The sequence below is a fragment of the Ochotona princeps genome, chromosome X (assembly GCF_030435755.1).
Source record: "Ochotona princeps isolate mOchPri1 chromosome X, mOchPri1.hap1, whole genome shotgun sequence".
NCBI lineage: Eukaryota > Metazoa > Chordata > Mammalia > Lagomorpha > Ochotonidae > Ochotona > Ochotona princeps.
Window position 1 is genome coordinate 104,063,209 of NC_080865.1, and position 20,511 is coordinate 104,083,719.

Here is a 20,511-nt window from a genome sequence, read left to right on the forward strand (position 1 = left end):
TCCCTGCCTGCCTCTCTCCTCTCCTCTTCCTCCCTGCCTGCCTCTCTCCTCTCCTTTCCTACCCTCCTCTCTCCTCTCCTCTCCTCTCCCTCCCTGCCTCTCTCCTCTCCTCTCCCCCCTCCTCTCTCCTCTCCTCTCCCCCCTCCTCTCTCCTCTCCTCTCCTCTCCCTCCCTGCCTCTCTCCTCTCCTCTCCCTCCCTGCCTCTCTCCTCTCCTCTCCCTCCCTGCCTCTCTCCTCTCCTCTCCCCCCTCCTCTCTCCTCTCCTTTCCTACCCTCCTCTCTCCTCTCCTCTCCCTCCCTGCCTCTCTCCTCTCCTCTCCCTCCCTGCCTCTCTCCTCTCCTCTCCCTCCCTGCCTCTCTCCTCTCCTCTCCCTCCCTGCCTCTCTCCTCTCCTCTCCTCTCCCTGCCTGCCTCTCTCCTCTCCTCTTCCTCCCTGCCTGCCTCTCTCCTCTCCTCTCCTCTCCCTCCCTGCCTCTCTCCTCTCCTCTCCCTCCCTGCCTCTCCTCTCCTCTCCCCCCTCCTCTCTCCTCTCCTCTCCCCCCTCCTCTCTCCTCTCCTCTCCTCTCCCTCCCTGCCTCTCTCCTCTCCTCTCCCTCCCTGCCTCTCTCCTCTCCTCTCCCTCCCTGCCTCTCTCCTCTCCTCTCCCCCCTCCTCTCTCCTCTCCTCTCCTACCCTCCTCTCTCCTCTCCTCTCCCTCCCTGCCTCTCTCCTCTCCTCTCCCTCCCTGCCTCTCTCCTCTCCTCTCCCTCCCTGCCTCTCTCCTCTCCTCTCCTCTCCCTGCCTGCCTCTCTCCTCTCCTCTTCCTCCCTGCCTGCCTCTCTCCTCTCCTTTCCTACCCTCCTCTCTCCTCTCCTCTCCCTCCCTGCCTCTCTCCTCTCCTCTCCCTCCCTGCCTCTCTCCTCTCCTCTCCCTCCCTGCCTCTCTCCTCTCCTCTCCCCCCTCCTCTCTCCTCTCCTTTCCTACCCTCCTCTCTCCTCTCCTCTCCCTCCCTGCCTCTCTCCTCTCCTCTCCTCTCCCTGCCTGCCTCTCTCCTCTCCTCTTCCTCCCTGCCTGCCTCTCTCCTCTCCTTTCCTACCCTCCTCTCTCCTCTCCTCTCCCTCCCTGCCTCTCTCCTCTCCTCTCCCCCCTCCTCTCTCCTCTCCTCTCCTACCCTCCTCTCTCCTCTCCTCTCCCTCCCTGCCTCTCTCCTCTCCTCTCCCTCCCTGCCTCTCTCCTCTCCTCTCCCTCCCTGCCTCTCTCCTCTCCTCTCCTCTCCCTGCCTGCCTCTCTCCTCTCCTCTTCCTCCCTGCCTGCCTCTCTCCTCTCCTTTCCTACCCTCCTCTCTCCTCTCCTCTCCCTCCCTGCCTCTCTCCTCTCCTCTCCCTCCCTGCCTCTCTCCTCTCCTCTCCCTCCCTGCCTCTCTCCTCTCCTCTCCCCCCTCCTCTCTCCTCTCCTTTCCTACCCTCCTCTCTCCTCTCCTCTCCCTCCCTGCCTCTCTCCTCTCCTCTCCTCTCCCTGCCTGCCTCTCTCCTCTCCTCTTCCTCCCTGCCTGCCTCTCTCCTCTCCTTTCCTACCCTCCTCTCTCCTCTCCTCTCCCTCCCTGCCTCTCTCCTCTCCTCTCCCTCCCTGCCTCTCTTCTCTCCTCTCCCTCCCTGCCTCTCTCCTCTCCTCTCCCCCCTCCTCTCTCCTCTCCTTTCCTACCCTCCTCTCTCCTCTCCTCTCCCTCCCTGCCTCTCTCCTCTCCTCTCCTCTCCCTGCCTGCCTCTCTCCTCTCCTCTCCCCCCTCCTCTCTCCTCTCCTTTCCTACCCTCCTCTCTCCTCTCCTCTCCCTCCCTGCCTCTCTCCTCTCCTCTCCTCTCCCTCCCTGCCTCTCTCCTCTCCTCTCCCCCTCCTCTCTCCTCTCCTCTCCCCCCTCCTCTCTCCTCTCCTCTCCTCTCCCTCCCTGCCTCTCTCCTCTCCTCTCCCTCCCTGCCTCTCTCCTCTCCTCTCCTCTCCCTCCCTGCCTCTCTCCTCTCCTCTCCCTCCCTGCCTCTCTCCTCTCCTCTCCCCCCTCCTCTCTCCTCTCCTTTCCTACCCTCCTCTCTCCTCTCCTCTCCCTCCCTGCCTCTCTCCTCTCCTCTCCTCTCCCTGCCTGCCTCTCTCCTCTCCTCTTCCTCCCTGCCTGCCTCTCTCCTCTCCTTTCCTACCCTCCTCTCTCCTCTCCTCTCCCTCCCTGCCTCTCTCCTCTCCTCTCCCTCCCTGCCTCTCTCCTCTCCTCTCCCTCCCTGCCTCTCTCCTCTCCTCTCCCCCCTCCTCTCTCCTCTCCTTTCCTACCCTCCTCTCTCCTCTCCTCTCCCTCCCTGCCTCTCTCCTCTCCTCTCCTCTCCCTGCCTGCCTCTCTCCTCTCCTCTCCCCCCTCCTCTCTCCTCTCCTTTCCTACCCTCCTCTCTCCTCTCCTCTCCCTCCCTGCCTCTCTCCTCTCCTCTCCTCTCCCTCCCTGCCTCTCTCCTCTCCTCTCCCCCCTCCTCTCTCCTCTCCTCTCCCCCCTCCTCTCTCCTCTCCTCTCCTCTCCCTCCCTGCCTCTCTCCTCTCCTCTCCTCTCCCTCCCTGCCTCTCTCCTCTCCTCTCCCTCCCTGCCTCTCTCCTCTCCTTTCCTACCCTCCTCTCTCCTCTCCTCTCCTCTCCCTCCCTGCCTCTCTCCTCTCCTCTCCCTCCCTGCCTCTCTCCTCTCCTCTCCCCCCTCCTCTCTCCTCTCCTCTCCCCCCTCCTCTCTCCTCTCCTCTCCTCTCCCTCCCTGCCTCTCTCCTCTCCTCTCCCTCCCTGCCTCTCTCCTCTCCTCTCCCTCCCTGCCTCTCTCCTCTCCTCTCCCCCCTCCTCTCTCCTCTCCTTTCCTACCCTCCTCTCTCCTCTCCTCTCCTCTCCCTCCCTGCCTCTCTCCTCTCCTCTCCCCCCTCCTCTCTCCTCTCCTTTCCTACCCTCCTCTCTCCTCTCCTCTCCCTCCCTGCCTCTCTCCTCTCCTCTCCTCTCCCTGCCTGCCTCTCTCCTCTCCTCTTCCTCCCTGCCTGCCTCTCTCCTCTCCTTTCCTACCCTCCTCTCTCCTCTCCTCTCCTCTCCCTCCCTGCCTCTCTCCTCTCCTCTCCCTCCCTGCCTCTCTCCTCTCCTCTCCCCCCTCCTCTCTCCTCTCCTTTCCTACCCTCCTCTCTCCTCTCCTCTCCTCTCCCTCCCTGCCTCTCTCCTCTCCTCTTCCTCCCTGCCTGCCTCTCTCCTCTGCTCTCCCTCCCTGCCTGCCTCTCTCCTCTCCTCTTCCTTCTCTCCTCTCTCCTCTGTCCTCTGTCCTCTTCCCTCTCTTTCTCCCTCCCTCCTCTTTCCCCTCCCTCCCTGGCTCTCCTCTCTCTCTCTCTCTCTCTCTCTCTCTCTCTCTCTCTCTCTCTGGCTTTCTTTCTCCCTCCCTTCCTCTTTTCTTTGTGTAAATCTGACTTTCAAATAGGTTGGTTTAATCTAACCAATGAATCCGTTCTCATTTTGAAGACTGTACCTAAGGTTGCCATAGCTGATATATCCATTCTCAATATATATTCACAAATCAAAAGTGCTATCTGTTTTTTCTCATCATTCTGGTAGGTTTTACACATGCTTGCCTTTTACAGTACTCACAGATAACCATCCTTCCTTCAAAAAAAGACCCCCATACCACCCATTTATGGTACTACAAGGTCCTTCTGAGGGAGAAAGAGCTGTATATAGAGGTCAGAAGTTTCTCCACAGGGCAGACTGATTCTCAGCATGTGGACGCTGTCAGCAGGAATCCGCTGTTAGGACAAAACCCTGGAGATAAACTTGGGATTTCCCTGTGATGTGATTGGTTTTTAACAATCAATTCGTGACTGACATGAGGAAAGAAAATAATATTTTTAAAAATCTACCCCGGGGCCCGGCAGCGTGGCCTAGCGGCTAAAGTCCTCGCCTTGAACGCCCCGGGATCCCATATGGGTGCCGGTTCTAATCCTGGCAGCTCCACTTCCCATCCAGCTCCCTGCTTGTGGCCTGGGAAACCAGTTGAGGACGGCCCAAAGCTTTGGGACCCTGCACCCATGTGGGAGACCCGGAGGAGGTTCCTGGTTCCCAGCTTCAGATCGGCGCATACCGGCCGTTGTGCTCACTTGGGGAGTGAATCATCGGACAGAAGATCTTCCTCTCTGTCTCTCCTCCTCTCTGTATATCTGACTCTGTAACAAAATAAATAAATCTTAAAAAAAATAAATAAAAATCTACCCCAAGACATCTATAGAAACCCCAACAAAGCAAGGAAAGAAGAGAATTTTCCAAGCTGTCAGCCAAGTGCTTACAGGTGCAGGAGGCAAGGGAACGCACCTGGTGATGCCCACTGTGCAGGCAGCTGGAACAGAACATCAGAGCAGGGGACTTCTTGACAGAAATGCGCTGCTTGTGGGTCCAAGATCAAGGCTCCAGCAGAAGTGACCTCCTCACTGTGTCCTCACCTGCTGGGAGGGACCAGGGGCTCTTTGGCATCGCTTCTATTAGGGCTCCACACTCAGGCCTCATCATCTCTTAATGTCCCATCTGCTAATAACATCTCACCGGGAATTAGGTCTCAACATGTGAGTCCGGGGAGAAGACAAGCATAGGACCACAGGACTCACCTTGGTCATTTACTGCAAGAGTGCATGTTGTAGCAAAAAGGTCAAGCGAACAAGGTTTTCTCTCTATTTTTAGCAGAAAGGAGAGTGAGGCAGCCAAGTGCTTCTCTGAGGCCTTTGGGACAGCCCAAAGTCAGCCACTGCTCTGGAGTTCAACATTGAAGAAGCATGCTGGGGGAAACACCTGTTAAGGGTAAACAAAGACAAGTAAGAGAAAACAGGAGAGCCTGGAAGCGCGCTGCAGGTGGTCTGTGATGAGAGGGGCAGAAGGAGGATTTGGTAAGCAGAGGCTCCGATAGCAGCAGTCCCCAGGAAGGTACAGCTAGGCCAGTGGGGAATCCTTGTGGTGACATCACAGCCCAGACAGGCCGTTATTCTTCCCATGGCGGCAGATCTGAGCAGCCATTGGCATACTCACCGCATCCTTCCTTTGGCAGTTCTGGCCAGGCAGCCCAACCCCCTGTGAGCCTAGCAGGCAGTCGACAGCTGCGGGAAGAGAAGCAGGGGGGGAATTGGATGGCTGTCTTCGGACCCGGCTGACGTTTTTAGCAGGACTGTGTCTCACTGTTGTGTTTTTCACTCATTGTTTGAATTGTTGCAGGCTTTTTCTCACTCTCTCTTTGCTTTGTTTTTCCCATTCCCCTTCTGACCCCAGGTCTAGAACAATAAAACCAACCCTGTGAATTTGGAAGAAACTTAAAATGAACTAGCCGGCAGGCTTCAGTTCTCATGCTAAGCATAAGGGTTCTTAAGCTGTGGAAGTGGGAAAGACTGGAAAGAGGAAAAATAGCAAATTGCATATTTGGCTCCCTAATTAATCCGTGAAGAGCCTACCTTTGGTGCCTAAATATCTTTATTTTTTTCTTTTCTTTCCTTATTTCTTTCTTTTTCTTTCCTTCTTTCTTTCTTTCAAATATGAACTTGTGTGTGTGCTTTTTAAATTTTTTTATTTTGGGGCCCAGTGCAGCAGCCTAGTAGGTAAAGTCCTCGCCTTGCATGTGCAGGGATCCCATATGGGCACTTATTTGTGTCCCAGCTGTTTCACTTCCCATCCAGCTCCCTGCCTGTGGCCTGGGAAAGCAGTGGAGGACGGCCCAAAGCCTTGGAACTCTGCACCCACGTGGGAGACCTGGAGGAAGCGTCTGGCTCCAGGCTTTAGATCAGCACAGCTCCAGCCCTGGCAGCCGGTTGGGGAGTGAATCAGGTTGCCTGTAACTGCTGTGCCATCACCATCGCACACAGTTGGTGATAGGGCGGGAAGGGGGATGAAGGCCTTACCCTGTGGCCTGTGTGGGTTCTAGAACCTTTGGATTGTAGCCACAAAGAAAGAGGCCTGCCATCCCTGTACTTGCTTGGCCATCAGAGATCGGCAGCCGTACCCATTCCGCTCCCCTATTACTAAGGCTGGCCTTACAAAAGCCTCTCTTCCCTGTTCCAAAGTGTAGTCTGGAGGGGCCTGCCCTAGCTCAGGATGCTAAGGTCACAGGCCTTGGGGCAGAGCGGAAATACAGAAGCTTTCCCAACAGGGCCTGCCTGTTGAATGCAGAAATGTGGGGCACCTCTCCTACTTACTCTCAGTGAAAAGCAAGGAGATGGGACACATTACTCTCTTCTCCCTCAGGACAATTGTGTCTCATATGGATTTTTTTTTTTTTACCGATTTATGCATGAAAGCTACTACTTTCACTTCCATCCTCCCTCTTGCCCCTTCTTGATCAGGGAAAGTGACAGTCTTCAGGATAAAGGGGTCACAATAGGAACTCTGGAAATTGGGAGTGGTGAGTTGAAGTCTGCTCTAGTGTGAGACATAGCTCTTCATGGACCTCATGCCACCATGTACTAACAGATGGAAAGCAATGTTCCTCAGAGTGTGACATCTCAGAGCTGCCCAGCAGTGGCCAGAGGTACGATCTTTAGATCTTTCTGACTCTAGAATTTTCTTTCACTGACTGGGCAATCTTGAGCAAATCATTGGACCTCTGCTTTATTTCCACCATGATGAGTTGAGTGGCTGACCTTTCATTTCTCCTTAGGTTGCATAGGTATAGTGTAATAGGAATGCAAGTTGGCCCCCAGTTGATGGGATGACACAGAAGGAGGACGGAAGGTGAGGCCTTTGGTGTCAGCAGAGCCGCAGCACATAAAGATAGGGAAAGATGGAGACCAGGCAGGTGGCCATGCGAGAAAGGAGTAACAGAAAAACCTACAGACTTTTGTAGCTGAAATACTTTCTTGAGTGTCCTCGTGGACAGAATCTCATGGCACCAAACACTGAGCCCTGGAGGAGTTGGCATTTCTGAGCAGAACTCTGAGAGCACTATTCCATGACACACACATGCCCCCAATGTCCTGCTCCTGAAAAGACAGGACGAAAGAACCAAAATTCCCTAGTGACTTCTGAAAAAATGATGATTTTGAATCAACATGGATTGCTCCTTTGACATACCATCATTTTTTTCTATTCAGGCAGTTCCTAACTTACTCTAAAAAATCCATGCTGTACAGAGGAGTGCAGAGAGTGTAGACAGAAAGTCAATTTCCATGTGCCCATTACCACATCAAGAGAAAGAACACAGAGAATCTCTTAGGAGCTCCTGAGTGTCCCTGGCTGAGTAAGGCATGCGCCGGGACCTGGAAGGTAAAATGAGAGCCTCTACAGCAAAGGGTTGAACCAGCTCTCTGCCAGATAATGAGCGAGGCAGCTGCCCAGGGCAGGGATCCAGTGATCTGTCTCCTTCCTCTCCAACAGCCCTCGGCCACAATCACGATGCGGGCCTCCAACCCTACCACATGCTACCTCACCTCCTGGTTCCTGAGTTCTCTGGGCAGCCCCGGTTGGAGCCTGGAGGTTCTTCTGTCCAGGCCAAGTTGTTTCCCAGCTTGCCCCCTCCCGCTGTCCTACAATTCAGCTGCCCCAGAAGAGGGTCGTTGTTTACCCCACTCTGAGTACTTTTTAGCTTCATTAACTATGATGCAATTATCTCCTGTTCTCTGCTATCAGAGTGGAATTTTGTCTTTAAAAACAAGTCATAAACCATGACCGCAGTTTTAATGGTGCTTTGGGAGGAGGGAATTCAAATTAATGCATGAAATCTGCTGTCTAAATCCGGAAGTCTCTAAAGGAAATCCTGCCGCTCCCTTCCTTGGTTGCCGGAAGGGGACAGTCAGCTGTATGGTTCCTTGGGAACATAGGGCCTATTGGCAATGCTTACTGTAGCCAGCAAGGAGACTGAAGGAACGTGGGGGCTAGAGGTGGGAGTGGGATGCAGCAAATATGCATATGCCAAAAGGCTGTGCTTTGCCCATTGCTCTGCTGGGAAGCATTTTTTAACACTTACGACAAAGAACCTAGCTGTTAGAGTCAGACAAGATTCGGCTTCTAGCTGTGCCACTTACCTTGGGACCCTGCACCCACATGGGAGACCCAGAAGAAGTTTTGTAGTTCACTCTGTACTGCACCTTACTCATCACCACTTTGTTTTCTTATAAAGTCAGGACCATTCTATCACAGATGCATTTCTGTGTGGAGTTCAGTGCCCAACACGCAGTTCATGTGACATAAATTTGTTAGCTGTCATCATCTTCACCATATGATTATGATCACTGCTTATTCTCCAAATGTATTTTACCAACCCATCAGCACTGCAAAGGGTTATGTGGATATATTAAAATAGACTAAAGGCTCAGTTCATCATTGACATTCATCCCAAGAACAAGCAGCATAGTTCTTACCAGATTATAATCTCCCAAGTGCCTTGGATATCATGCCAAGATGATGATAGAATGAAGGTGACTAAATTTTGCAAGTGTTTGCTAACTTGATCTCTTTGTCTTTGCCTGGCATGTGCTGGGCACCACGGAATTCTAGAGGTAATCAAGACTTGGCCAGAACATTCTTTCATCCAGGGATGTCCAGCCACAATAACTGACTCTCAGAGGAGAGGCAGGATTCCAGGGTGGGGCAGCTAGATCTTGAAAGACATAGAGGATTTCCAAAGAAGGAGCTCAGAAAAAGAGATTAGGACTTGAGCAAACTGAGCAGCCAAAGCATAGAGAGCTGACCCTACCAGGCAGCCTGAAGACATGGGTGTGACTGCAAGATAGAGTACAAGACAATGCAGAGCCAGAGCTTAGCTTCCTGGAGGATGAGAGTCCAAGTAGTAGAATTCCCTGGTGGTAGAGTTCAGCAGGATGTGCTTGCATCATTAGTCTGGAGTGCACCATTGCAGAACTTTTCAGGGAGGTTTCCAAAAAGCTCTCTAGCAATCATGGGAATCACAGGATCCTTAAGAAACCAGGGAACCATGTCAGCCTCCATCCATCCATAACCTAATTCTGGCAAACCTGGAAGGATGTGGAACCACCGATCACTGAGACACTTGCTTTCCTGAGATGTTCAGTGATCCCAAAGACAACAATGGATTTCCCTATACGCTTGAAAACCTCTAGTAGTTGAAATATCCTTCACCTTTCCTTTGAAAGTTAGGCCTCACTTAGTAGAGTGTGTGACAAGCAGTTATTTGTTTGGTAATTAAATAAAATGAGTAAAACACCTGAGCATCAACTATCATGCTCCCAGTCAAAATCAAGACTGAGCTTCTTATTTCATTTTTTTCTCTCTAGGGGTCACATTGGTCTGCGAAGGGTCTGCTTCCATCCTGCTCCACGTGTCCAAGTGGCTCCTGGCCCACTCTCGCTTATGCTGCTGAAACAGAGCGGCCCACACTGGTGGGTCGCTGCCGTGTGCCACCTGCAGTCTGTTCCGTCTCCCGGGCTACTGGGACACAGCCAGCTGAGGTGAATACTGATGGAGGGGTGGGGTGTGCAACTTGACCCATCACTAATATTCTATAAGTTGCACAGAGTGACTATGGATTCCTGAGCAAAAGCTTCAAATACTTCCATTCTCTGCACATAAAGTCCATCTGTTGCTTTTAGAATGCGTCATCTCAGAGCAAGAGAGTAATTAGATCTTGACTAATATTTGCACAGTGGGATTTCTTTCAAACTCTGATATGTCTGTAAAATAATGTTTAAGATTATTGAGAAGTTAGATATTCAAGCCTTAAAGAAATGATATTTGTAGAACAGACATTTCTGCTCATCTCCCAGGCGACTTATCCCCAAGGACACAGTTCAGTGTGATGAAGTATGGCTGGAGCTACGCAGTGAGCTGCACTTCATACCAATGAACTGCCACCAAGAGAGGAGCCATGAGCCCTCTACAGTTCTAATAAATGCCATGAAAGGGGCTGGCACTGTGGTGCAGCAAGTTAAGCCACTGCCTGCAATGTCAGCGCAGCCCATATGAGCAGTGGTCCGAATCTCAGCAGCTCCACTTCTGACCCCTGGAGAAGCAGTTGCGGAGGGCCCAAACTTGGGCCCCTGCACCCACATGAGAGACCTGGCTCCTGGATACCAGCCCAAGCTGTTGTGGTAATAAGGGCAGTGAACCAACAAGAGGAAGAACGATCTCTCTCTCTCTCTCTCTCTCTCTCTCTCTCTCTCTCTCTCTCTCTTCTCTCCAATTTCGCCTTTAAAATCGATAACATCCGAATGACAAGAAACTCTTATTCACAACAACCCCGAGTTCATTAGCTAAACTTGCTAAGTTGCTTTTGGAGCTTGTTTTACAGGTGCTTTGGCTATCTTTCTGTTCCCATTTTAAAAAAAGATTTCTTTTAATTTTGTTGAGAGAAAATTACAAAGGAAAGAAGAGACGGAGAGTTCTTCAATTCACTGGCTTATGCACAAAAGGGCCACAAAGGCCAGAGCTAAACTGATCCAAAGCCAGGAGCCAGGAGCCAGGAGCTTCTTCTGAGTCTCCTACATGGGTGTAGGGTCACAAGAACTTGAGCAATTCTCTGCTACGTTTCAGGGCACACGCAGGGAGCTGAGCTGGATCAGAAGTGGGGCAGATAGGACAGGAACTGGTGCCCATATGGAATTCTGGCTCTGAAGGCAGAGCTTTAGCCAATTATGCCAAAGCGCCAGCCCTTCTATTCTCATTCTTAAAAATTTGTAATATTTTCTTAAAAATTTGGCACCACTCTCTCCCACTTTTAAAATATTGCCTGTGGTTTTGTGAAAGGTTCACTTCAACACCTTCTTATTTCAAAACTTCTGTATGGTAAGGACGTGTGCACAGTACACATCATGGCAAATGACAGGTACACCCAGCAATGAGACAAACCTGGGTGTTCATTCTACTCTGCTACAAACTAGCTGTGTGATTAGGGTAACTTAGTTCTGTGGCCTTAGTGTCCTCATGAGTAAAATAAGGATAATGACAGCCCCTCCATCGAACATGACTCTTTTCAGGAATTCAGTGAGACCATATATATTGGAAGCACTTGGGTTAGTGCTTCCAGAGCATAGCAAATACTCAGTAAATGTGGTGGCAGCCTCTACCATTATCTGAAATCACGCATCCAAATGTCTTCTAGATTAGCATCTGTTACAGAGATTGCCCACAGAAAGTATCTAGTCAGGGCTTCTTGGAATGAATGGAATAGGATTCAACTTTGCAGCTTAGATCAGGAGATGAGGATTTCCCTGGACTCTGAGATGTATGAGAGCAGACGGAGAAGTAAACTCGCACGTGGGGCTTGATACCTGAGAGCAGACATTGCTTCAGGTGCGAAGAGCACAGCACGGTCCCCCAGCCCTCTGGACACCACTGGTGCCTAGCACACTGTGCACTTGTCAGAGTTTGAGTTTTGAAGCTGTTGCTCATGTGGATATCAATATGGAGGTGGGGGGGGTCTTCTAATTGCCTTTAGCTACAAGAATTGGATCATAATGTGCCATTCTGGTAAAATCCCTGGCTTCCACAGCATGATGGAAAGGGAAGAGCTCAGCCATGCACAAGTCCGCAGACCTTGAGTATTTGAAGGGGTGGATGTGCAGTGAGGGCTGTAGTTCAGGACTTGGCCTTTGTGACATTTATACTTGACTGTTTGGTTTTGCACCCATCCATTGGTTTTGTAGATCCGTCAGCATGTCTACACACATATGCCTACAAAAGCACTATAGAGTTGTTGTGTTTGGTGGGGAGTGTGGGGGAGGGCAGGAGAAGGGAGAGGGAGGGAGCAATTGGGATTTATGGATGTTATTGCCAATGAACCAGCTGTCTATCTTAGTTTGCCTCTGATTTTCCACAAGACAGTGATTGTTTAAGGCAGAGGATGCTTTCCATGGGTGTTCTGGGATGTTGGTGGCTGGGAAAGGGAAGACACTGGGTTTTGGTAGAGAGAGAGACCATTGCTTTTAACTGATTCTCAGAGGAATGTGTAACCCAAGACATGCTGAGACCACACAGCTGTTTGGTCCTATTGTCCCGAATTAGTTGGTGTATATAACCACAACACCCGAACGACCCAGCTGGGTGGTCAGGGCAGTAGCCAAATCAGTGCGAAGCCTGATGTGGCCACACAGCTGATGGACTGTTCAATCGGTTGTTGTAGACTCATGTAGACAAAGCCTGCAAGCTGGGGGAAGCCAGACCCCCCCAGGTCAGCCTCGGGCGACAGCCCGCATCCTGCCAGGCCCTGGGGAGTGAGTCCTTCCTGCCCAGCAGCTCCTTTGCTCAGGAGCTGGCCCGAGTCACCTCGTACAGCACCTCAGAGGCAGCGCCCTGGGGCGGCTGGGATCCGAAGGCCTGGAGGCAGGTGCCTGATCCGCTGCTGCCTAGCTGCGCTGCTGCAGGTAAGTGACCACCCCCCCAGCCTCGCTTTCTTCATCTGTCAGCGAGGCACAGTCCCCTGCTTTGCCTACCCGCCTGCCTCGCAGTGTTCTTGGGAGGAACCCAGGAGGTGACAGCCCGAAACAGGCCCTGTGCAACCCTCCAAGCTCTTGCTTTCTCGCCCGCTTCTTCTCACCTCTCTCCCAGGCATTCTTTGGCACAGGGACAACCACTGGGAGCCAGTGCTCCCGGTGCCTCAGCCTCACTCCCAGGCCAGAGCCAGGCCTCACACAAGCTGCCATTGCTCTCTTCCTGTCATTTGCCTCCCGGCAGCTGGTACCCACTCCTACCCGCCTGTCTGTCCCTGCGGCCAGAGGCTGTGCTCCTGCATCACTGAGCCACCCCCACCCTACCCACTGGCTGCCTGCTTGATGCCTAGTGGGTGCTCAGGGATCGCTGCCCTTGCCAGTGACCTGCCATGGACTCTGCGCCCCCATGCTGTTCTTTGGCCCAGCCTGGGACCCCCACACCCTTTTGGGAAGTTGAATGGCCCCACTGGAGGACTGGGCATCTGGGAAGAGAAGGCAGGAGGACTACAAGGCAAGCGTGTCCGAGATGGCTATGTGTTTGGGCTGAGCTCTGGATTTTATAGCCCGGGACCCATGGCTTGGTCCATTCCCACAGAGCCCCATTAGAGATCAAAATGCTGGGCACTAGCCAGACTGAGCCTTTGCAAAGAATTCCACCCACATCAGGCGGTGCTCATGCTGGTGCAGGAGACAGCAGCGTGCACAGGCTGTCTGGCCTATGTGCAGAGAAAGCTGCAGAAGTGAGCCCTTTCTGATAGCGATCGCAAGCTGCTCAGCAAACCGCCAAGGCCTCCCGGCATTTTGGCCTTTAATGGAAATTCAGCTTTGGTACATACAGCCTGGTTCTCTCTGCTGCTTGCTCTGGCCTGGAAGAACAAGCAGTGTTTTCCATCCAAAGGCTATTGATCTTGCTCTTTCTCCCAGAATCCCAGCTATCCTCCGAAATGCACTCTGCAGCTGAAACCTGAGAAATACATGTCCAGCACAATGCTGCCAGGGAAACAGAATTAACCAGACAGACAGAGCCGGCGTCCACACAGGATGTCACTGTCCATTCCTCAGAAGCCACAAAGGAAAGGATCCCAGCCTCAAGAATGCACGCCCCTTCCCCGCCTCCCTCACTACCCGACACCTTTCAGCCAGTGGGGGAGGGCAGGCCAGATGTGTGGGCCTCCCGCACCCCAATCCCAGTTTCTATGAGAACCTTGAATGTCGCCCAGGGTGGGGAGGGGTTGGAGCTGTGAGGGACAGGTCCCACAGCCACAAAATGCTCCCTCTGGGCACAGCCACCTTGCAGGTAGACTGGAGCCAGTAACAAGCAGAGGTTGCAGGCACTGTAGTGGACAAGGAAGCATATTTGTTTCCTCCACCTGGGGGTCATTACCAGCATTTAAACCATGCCCTTCTGGGACCACTGGCCCTGGAACTTTGAGACTGAGGAGTCGGAATAGAGGTTGCCCAGCGGTAGGGCAAGGCCTCTGCAACAGGCTTCAGGTGGCATTTGTTTTCTGAAACCCCCAGGACAGCTTCCTAGTGACTGAAACCTAAGGATGCCACCTCTCCATGGCAGAGGCCCCCTCTCCCACCCCGGGGTTGGGGTGCAGGAGGGGCAGTGGAACAGGAAAAGCCAGGACTGCCAAAACTGTGCAAGGTCTGGTCCAGCAGCAAGAATGGCAGGACAGGATCCAATGCCCCTCCCAGGGCCCTGTTTGGGGTATCTGCCAGTGCATTCCCTCCTGTCAACCCTTCCAACTTTATGCTCTTCATTAACTTATTTGCTTGTGATTGTCAGTCTCTGTGTCTACTTTAAGCTTCAGGAGAGTACAGCCATACAGTCACTGACCTGTGCTTGGGACAGAGCCTGCCCCATGGACCACATATGGACGCTGAGTGAGCTGCCACGTGGATCCTGCCTTCCCATTAGCTCTTTGGCCACATAGGTTCATGGACCACTAGTCCCTGAGGTCCATGTGCCTCTGGCTACACTCTAGACAAGGCACAGAGCCAAGGTTGAACCCATGAGTAGCTCGGCTAGTCCCATGCCAGACTGTGGTCCCAGTACAAAGAGAAGTAGCCTGATGCATATTTTTGATTTCCAACAGTTTGGCCTCCTAAGTCACCTGCTGGGAGAGGTATCCAGAACCTAGGAAACAATGGGAACTGCCCCGCCATGTACAAGGAAACCCTTGTGCTTTCAGAAGGTCCCTTCCAGAGTTCTGCCTGAGCACAGTAGCCCCCTCCCAGCTGGGCCTCTGGCAGCCTCCATCTGTGGGTCACAAGCAGCCAGATCCCATAGCTTTCTAGAGCCCCTAACCATGTGGACATGGGAACGCCCACAATCCAGACTTTGATCTTACAGTGGTCTCCAGATGCTGTGCCATTTTCCTATTACTTCATTTGAAAGGAAAAGTCAGACCAGGCAAGATGTTCCCAAATATGGCTTCCAGACTCTACAAAGCAAGGTGATTTCCCCCCATGGAAGAATAAACGAGGCAGCCTAGAGCCCTGAGCCTTTGGGACAGACAGTTGGATGCCCTGTGCTGCTGGCCCTGTGTAGGGACACTCACAGGACACTGTCTGCTGGGAAAGAAGGCAGAGTTCCTGCACAAAGCGCTAGGCTGGGGAACTAACCTCATGCTGTCCTGGCCACCTCTTGCTCCCTCTCCATCTCTGTCCCTTCCCCCGCAGCCCACAACAGGCTTTGGGTGGCTGTCTCCCCGCTGTCTCCCAGAGCCTATGTCCTTTCCCCATCATAGTGCTCTCCTCCAGGAGCTCACACGGCAACTCACTTCCGTCTGAAGCTGGATGTGGACCTCTGTGGACCTCTGTCCATAAAACCTGCTGTTCACCTGCCCCCGCATCTTCACAGCTACAGAGTCTCTATGCCTGCTGATGTGACTGCCTTGGGCCTGGGCTGGCTGTCTCTGCTCCCTCGTGACAGGAGAGACTGCAGACAATCGCATTGGGTGAACAGGAGACAGCATCATATGTTGGTGGAGGGCGAAGCTGAGGCAGCTGAGGCCCCAAACTGGCCTTTGTTGTGCCTATGGCAGGGGTGGCATTGGGCATGCCAGGCCTCTCTCTCCTGCCCAGCACCCAGCGTGAGGCACATGGCCTTCCATGAGCACTGCTGCACAGCTCCTGAGCATCAGCAGGGGGTTCTGGGTTGCCGTGCTGGGTGAGAGCCATCTGTGAATGTGGCCTGGGGGCTGAATGCTGATGTGAGGGGTATGGCAGGGCAACAGCCAGGATCACTGGTCTTCCATGAGCCCACCCCTCGGTGACCCCCCGGTGAAGCGCCCATGGGCTCCCTCAGGACCCACCTGCCAGTGAGGTCATTCGATGAGCTCTCCCATCATTTTGCTTCTGCCACACCCCCCACCTTCCCTCTCGCTCTGGACAGCAAGCAAGTGTCCTGTCAGTAAGCACCAACTTCCAACCACAGTTTTCTCCTGGTCCCTGAAACCATTTGTCACTTCCTGTTTGTTCCATTTTCTGCCAACTCGAATGGTCAGCGGCAGCGAAAGGCAGGACTGTTTTCTTGGGGCTTATCTTTGAAGCACACCGATTGAGAACAAAGGATGGCAGCTTCCAGCCAAACAAAGGAAGCAGCCTCCTCAGCAGGCCTGGAGACACTGTTCTCGCCCCCTCTGCTAGAGCGTGGACACTGCTGCAGGGGGGGCAGCCCATGAAGGGTCCTGACTTGGCAGAGGGGCTCCAGGAGTCCTGCAGAGCCGGCCACCTATGCTGCAGCCTGAGTGTCAAGGTCATGCTTTGGCCTTGGCAGCCCATGCAGCAACACCGCGGGCCAGACTCTGCCTCCAGCTCCGGCCCCTCTGGGCTGCACGTGGCCTCAGAAGAGCCTCCGAGGCAGCCGGTCTTTTCCGTGACTCTGCTGTGGCTGGAAGCTCCCTCTTCACCGAGTCGGCCCCTTGCCCTCTGAAGTGGGCTCTGGCCCAGCCTCTCCTTCTCTGGTCCAGGCCCCTGTGTGGACTTAGTCCATACCTCTTTCCCTTTGCATGCTTCTTGCCGCCCTGGCTTTTTCTTCAGTCATACTCTTCAGCCTCCATCTGTCCCTGGTAACCACCCCCACACAACTGTGTAGGGATGGAGTTGGGGTCAGTGACAGACCTTGGCAGCCACACAAGAACCCAGTCGCCGGAAGCAACCGGAACCCCGATTCTGCCATGAGGGCGCCATTGCACTACCTAACCATGCCGCTTTAGGCAAGTTGTTGAACCACATTTGGAGCCCCCTGTGTCACCTCAGTAAGCTGGGCACTGTCAATTTTCTGCCCTGATGGCCTCAGGCTGGTGTCAACAGTCAAGGGGAAGGACAGAGGTGGAGGAACTGCCTTCAGATCTGGTCCCCGCCCTGAATATCTCAGAACTGGATGCTGCGGTCACGTGGCCATGCACAGTAATGTGATACCTGTGAGAGATGACATGAAGTAACGGGCTCCAAATGGCCAATGAACCCCAGTCAGTGCTTTGGAAGGAAGAGGGCAGCTCGATGGGCCAGCACAGAAATGCCCTGCGCCACTACTCACCTGCCTACCAGCAAGAGGGCCAGGAGCGAGGACAGGAGGCTGTCTAAGGGTGGGATGGATGACAAAGCAAGCCTTGCTGTGGGAAGCTGCTTATGGTGCGGTCTCCGTGGTGCCAGTGTTTGTCCTCTGCCATGGCAGGCACTGAGGCCAGGAACTGCTGCCAGGCCTTAGAGCTGGGCGTGCTCCCAAACACTGGCCTTCCTGCCGCCACTCCCGCACCAGCCTGGGCAGCCTTTGCTGGGAAACATGGCTGTACGGTTAAGTCTTTGAGCAGCTAGAGGTACATAGGCCACAGCTGCCTCTGCGCTTGGCACGCTGGCAAGCAGGCTTCTTGAGAGGGGCGACAGTAGGTGAGCTGAGGGGCCGTGCGACTGCAGCAGCATAGTGTGAGGCTCTGAGTGCTGGGCTGGGGGCTCAGACCTCCGTCCCCGTGGCAGAGGATGGCCAGGCCTCACTGTCTGGACCTTGGGACCTTCACATGATTCCCCCCTAGCTCTGCTTTTCCCCTTTGCCCCAGGAACACACTGCTCTGCCCACCTGGCTTGGTTCCTCCCCCTGCCCAGTCAGCCAGCTTTGTAAGTGAGACAGGAAGCTCCTCCCGGTTTCCCATGCTGCCAGGATAAGGAAGGAAAGAGGGCTGCCAGTGTGTGTTGGGAAGTGTGTCCTGAGCCTGCGTTCATCCTGCCCTTCAGGCCAGGACCAGCAGAACAAGCCGAAGCACCTCCAGTCCCGAGTCAGCTCAACCAGTCCTCCCAGTGCCTCTGCCTCGGCACAGCCAGTCTGTCTGGCACTCCCAGAGACTGGCAGGCCCACACTCAGGGCAGATTAGCCCAGGACTGTCACCTCCCTTTTTGTGCATATGTGCTTCCTTTAACGTAGCCTAATGTGCCATTTGTTTTTCTGGTGTCCACATGTCACTGCTGACGCATCCTGGCATCCTGAGCACCTGGACATTTTGCGCTGTGTGCTCTCGCTACTAAGTTCTGTCTCCCCTGCCCATTCTATGCTGCAGCAGTTTGTTTATTTGTTTGTTTTAACCCAGGTGTGGAAGCTACTTTTATTTATACCTTTGGAATTTTGCTCAGAAGGGAGGGGCGTGCATGCAAGTGTGTGTTGGTGCGTTCATTCATGCCTCCTGCTACACCAAAGCCAAGTCCTAGGTCCCTACACAGTAATCTTGAGCAACTATGTCTTGGTAGTTGTAACCTAATGTGTCTTTTCCATCTTCTGTTTAGCAAGAGAAGCAGAGATCAGGTCTTATGGCAATGACCCCTGAACAGCAAAGTGAATATATCGCCCAACAGATGAGTCAATTTCAAGGTAAGAGGTCAAGGTCACTGTTCCCAAAGGGGTAATGAGGACGTGCTTAGACAGGAGTAAACTGCTGCTCTCTGTGATTCCTCTGCCTCTAAGGAGAGGCAGAGCTGGTAAAGTCAGATAACCAGTGCCCTGCTTGGCACTCACACATTGAAAGTAGCTCTTCCAGCTCTCAAAGCAGGATTCCCATTGAGGGCCAGCTCATTACACTGCACTGCAGAGGCAGGCCCCTGGAAAGCACTTTTTCTCTGTGGGAGTAGGGCGGCGCCTCCAAGGCCTGCATCAAAATACCCTGGGGGCGGCCACAGCCCAGAGTTCTGATCCAGCCCTTCCCTTCCAGCGCACACACTCCTGCACTGCTGTAGTGGCCTTTCGCTGCTGGTGGGCCCCACAGTATGGCAACACCGTGGCGGCTGTGGGAAAAGCCAAGGGCCCTGGGTCTGCAGTGGGGACTCTTGGGGCAGCTATTAGTGGCAGCCACATGGACAAGTGATGCATCCAGCAGCTAAGGGGGAGCACCAGACAGGGTCTCTGGGTCCCTCTCTCCTTTGGATCGTGCAAGCTGGCCAGAGCCAGGAATTGAGCAAGTTTTCCAAGTCAGTGGGGTGAGAAGGCACCGGCCCACGGGTCCTCTTGGGAGTGCTCAGCGTTTGCTTTCCTGCCCTCAGAGAGGCAATCAACTGCCTACACCATTGTCCTTCCATTCTCTGTCAAAAGCCTCTCTCCCTTGTGGCCTGACAGCATCACATCCGTGTTCCGCCTTGCCATGCTAGAGTGGTGCACACTTCCACTTACTAAGACAAGGCAGACAGGCTTCCGGAACCCCGGTGGTCTCAGGGGCTCAGCTTCAGAAAGCTGGACCCCACTTAGTGGGGAAACCGGAAGCTGCTGTGAGCAGGAAGGCACCCAGGCACTATCACAAGAGCAAAGCCCTGCTGTATTGTATTCAGCACAGACTCCAGGGTTGGGGCAAATGGGCTGCGCTCTCCCCAACCTGACCTTGGGCAAAGCACATGACTGCTGCGCGCCTCTTCAGCTTCTACTTCCACATGGGAACCTGGGGATAACTGTTGCCATGGGCTCTCCTGTATGGCTGACACAAGGCACTGGCAGGCCTACTTGCCATCCTCTGTTCTGCAGCACACCAGCCCTAGATGCCCCAGAACTCAAGATGTCAACATGGTCTGAGCCCCAGAGCTGGGCTGGAAGCCCCAGATGGAGGGTCTGGGGAGGACAAAATACCATTCTTTTACTTGCTCTTGCACACTCGCCACCCCACTGGCAAAGGAACTGAGGCCCACCTCCCCCTGTCTGGAGTCAGAAGCAGAGCCTCTTCCTCTCGCCCCCAGCCTGCCCAGGTCCCACCCCGTACATCCTCCAATCGTGAATAAAACAGGCACTGCCTGTCAAAGGGTGGCCAGTCGCAGGCCCCACAGAGCAGCAAGCATGAAAGCAGACATAGTCTAGGTTGGGGCACTGGACTATGGGACTCTTGGGGCAGCTGTGAATGGCAGCAGTCCAGGTTGAGGGCAGAGAAGTGAGAGGAGCTGGAGAAGTGGCAGGGGAGAGGAGGTGCTGTGGGCAGCCTGCAGGGAAGGTGAGATGCGGCCGGTGCCGTGCTGGTGGCTTTCCTCCCTGACAATGGCTGAAGTTGGGGATGCCCTTGGAGCTGATCCCAATTTCTTTCTGCAGCTGTCCAAGAACAAGTCACCTCCAAGCATAGCCAGCCTAAAGCAAGCCCCAAATCCAAGCAGCACACAACGCCACCCGCAAGTGGGCTTCTGCAGAACCGTCTGACTCCAGGCATGGCACCACCCACCAAGGGCCCAAGCCCTGAGGGCACGAGTGCCACCTCACCCGCTCTTGGAAAGCAGCAAGGGACTGTCCACTCCAGATCCCAGCCCCCCATATTCTCACATGCAGACAAGAACCCCCTGGATAGTCTTGGCTCTGCCGGCCACTATCTGCCAAGTCCCCAGAACACCTCCCAAGGAGTGCCCCTACCAGGGTTCAGCCCTGATGCACTGGGCAGCCAATCTGTGGCTCCCCACCAGCTCGGACAGCCCAGTGGACCTAGAATGTCTGCTGTGTTCCACAGTATTCCGGGGGTGCCGGTGGCACCAGCTGTGATAACAGCAGTTTCAAGGGAAAAAGCCCAGAGCCAAGTAGGGAACAGCATGCAACAGCATTTGGGAAACAACTGGATCCTTGCCCAGGCACCCAGGAAAATGCCCCCAGGAGCCCCCATGTTTCTA

At 53.9% G+C, this 20,511-nt stretch overlaps 1 protein-coding gene across 1 annotated transcript in view; it reads left to right on the forward strand.

Annotated features, from left to right (window-relative positions):
* MAMLD1 (mastermind like domain containing 1) overlaps window positions 1–20,086 on the forward strand; it is a 115,453-nt gene extending 95,367 nt beyond the window's left edge. The window contains exons 5-8 of the mRNA XM_058658972.1: window positions 9,241–9,414; window positions 12,084–12,324; window positions 18,175–18,259; window positions 19,949–20,086. Of these exons, the coding sequence (XP_058514955.1) occupies window positions 9,241–9,414; window positions 12,084–12,324; window positions 18,175–18,215 (456 nt within the window). The 3' untranslated portion in view covers window positions 18,216–18,259; window positions 19,949–20,086. The remainder of the gene's footprint in view (window positions 1–9,240; window positions 9,415–12,083; window positions 12,325–18,174; window positions 18,260–19,948) is intronic.
* Window positions 20,087–20,511: the final 425 nt, after the last annotated feature.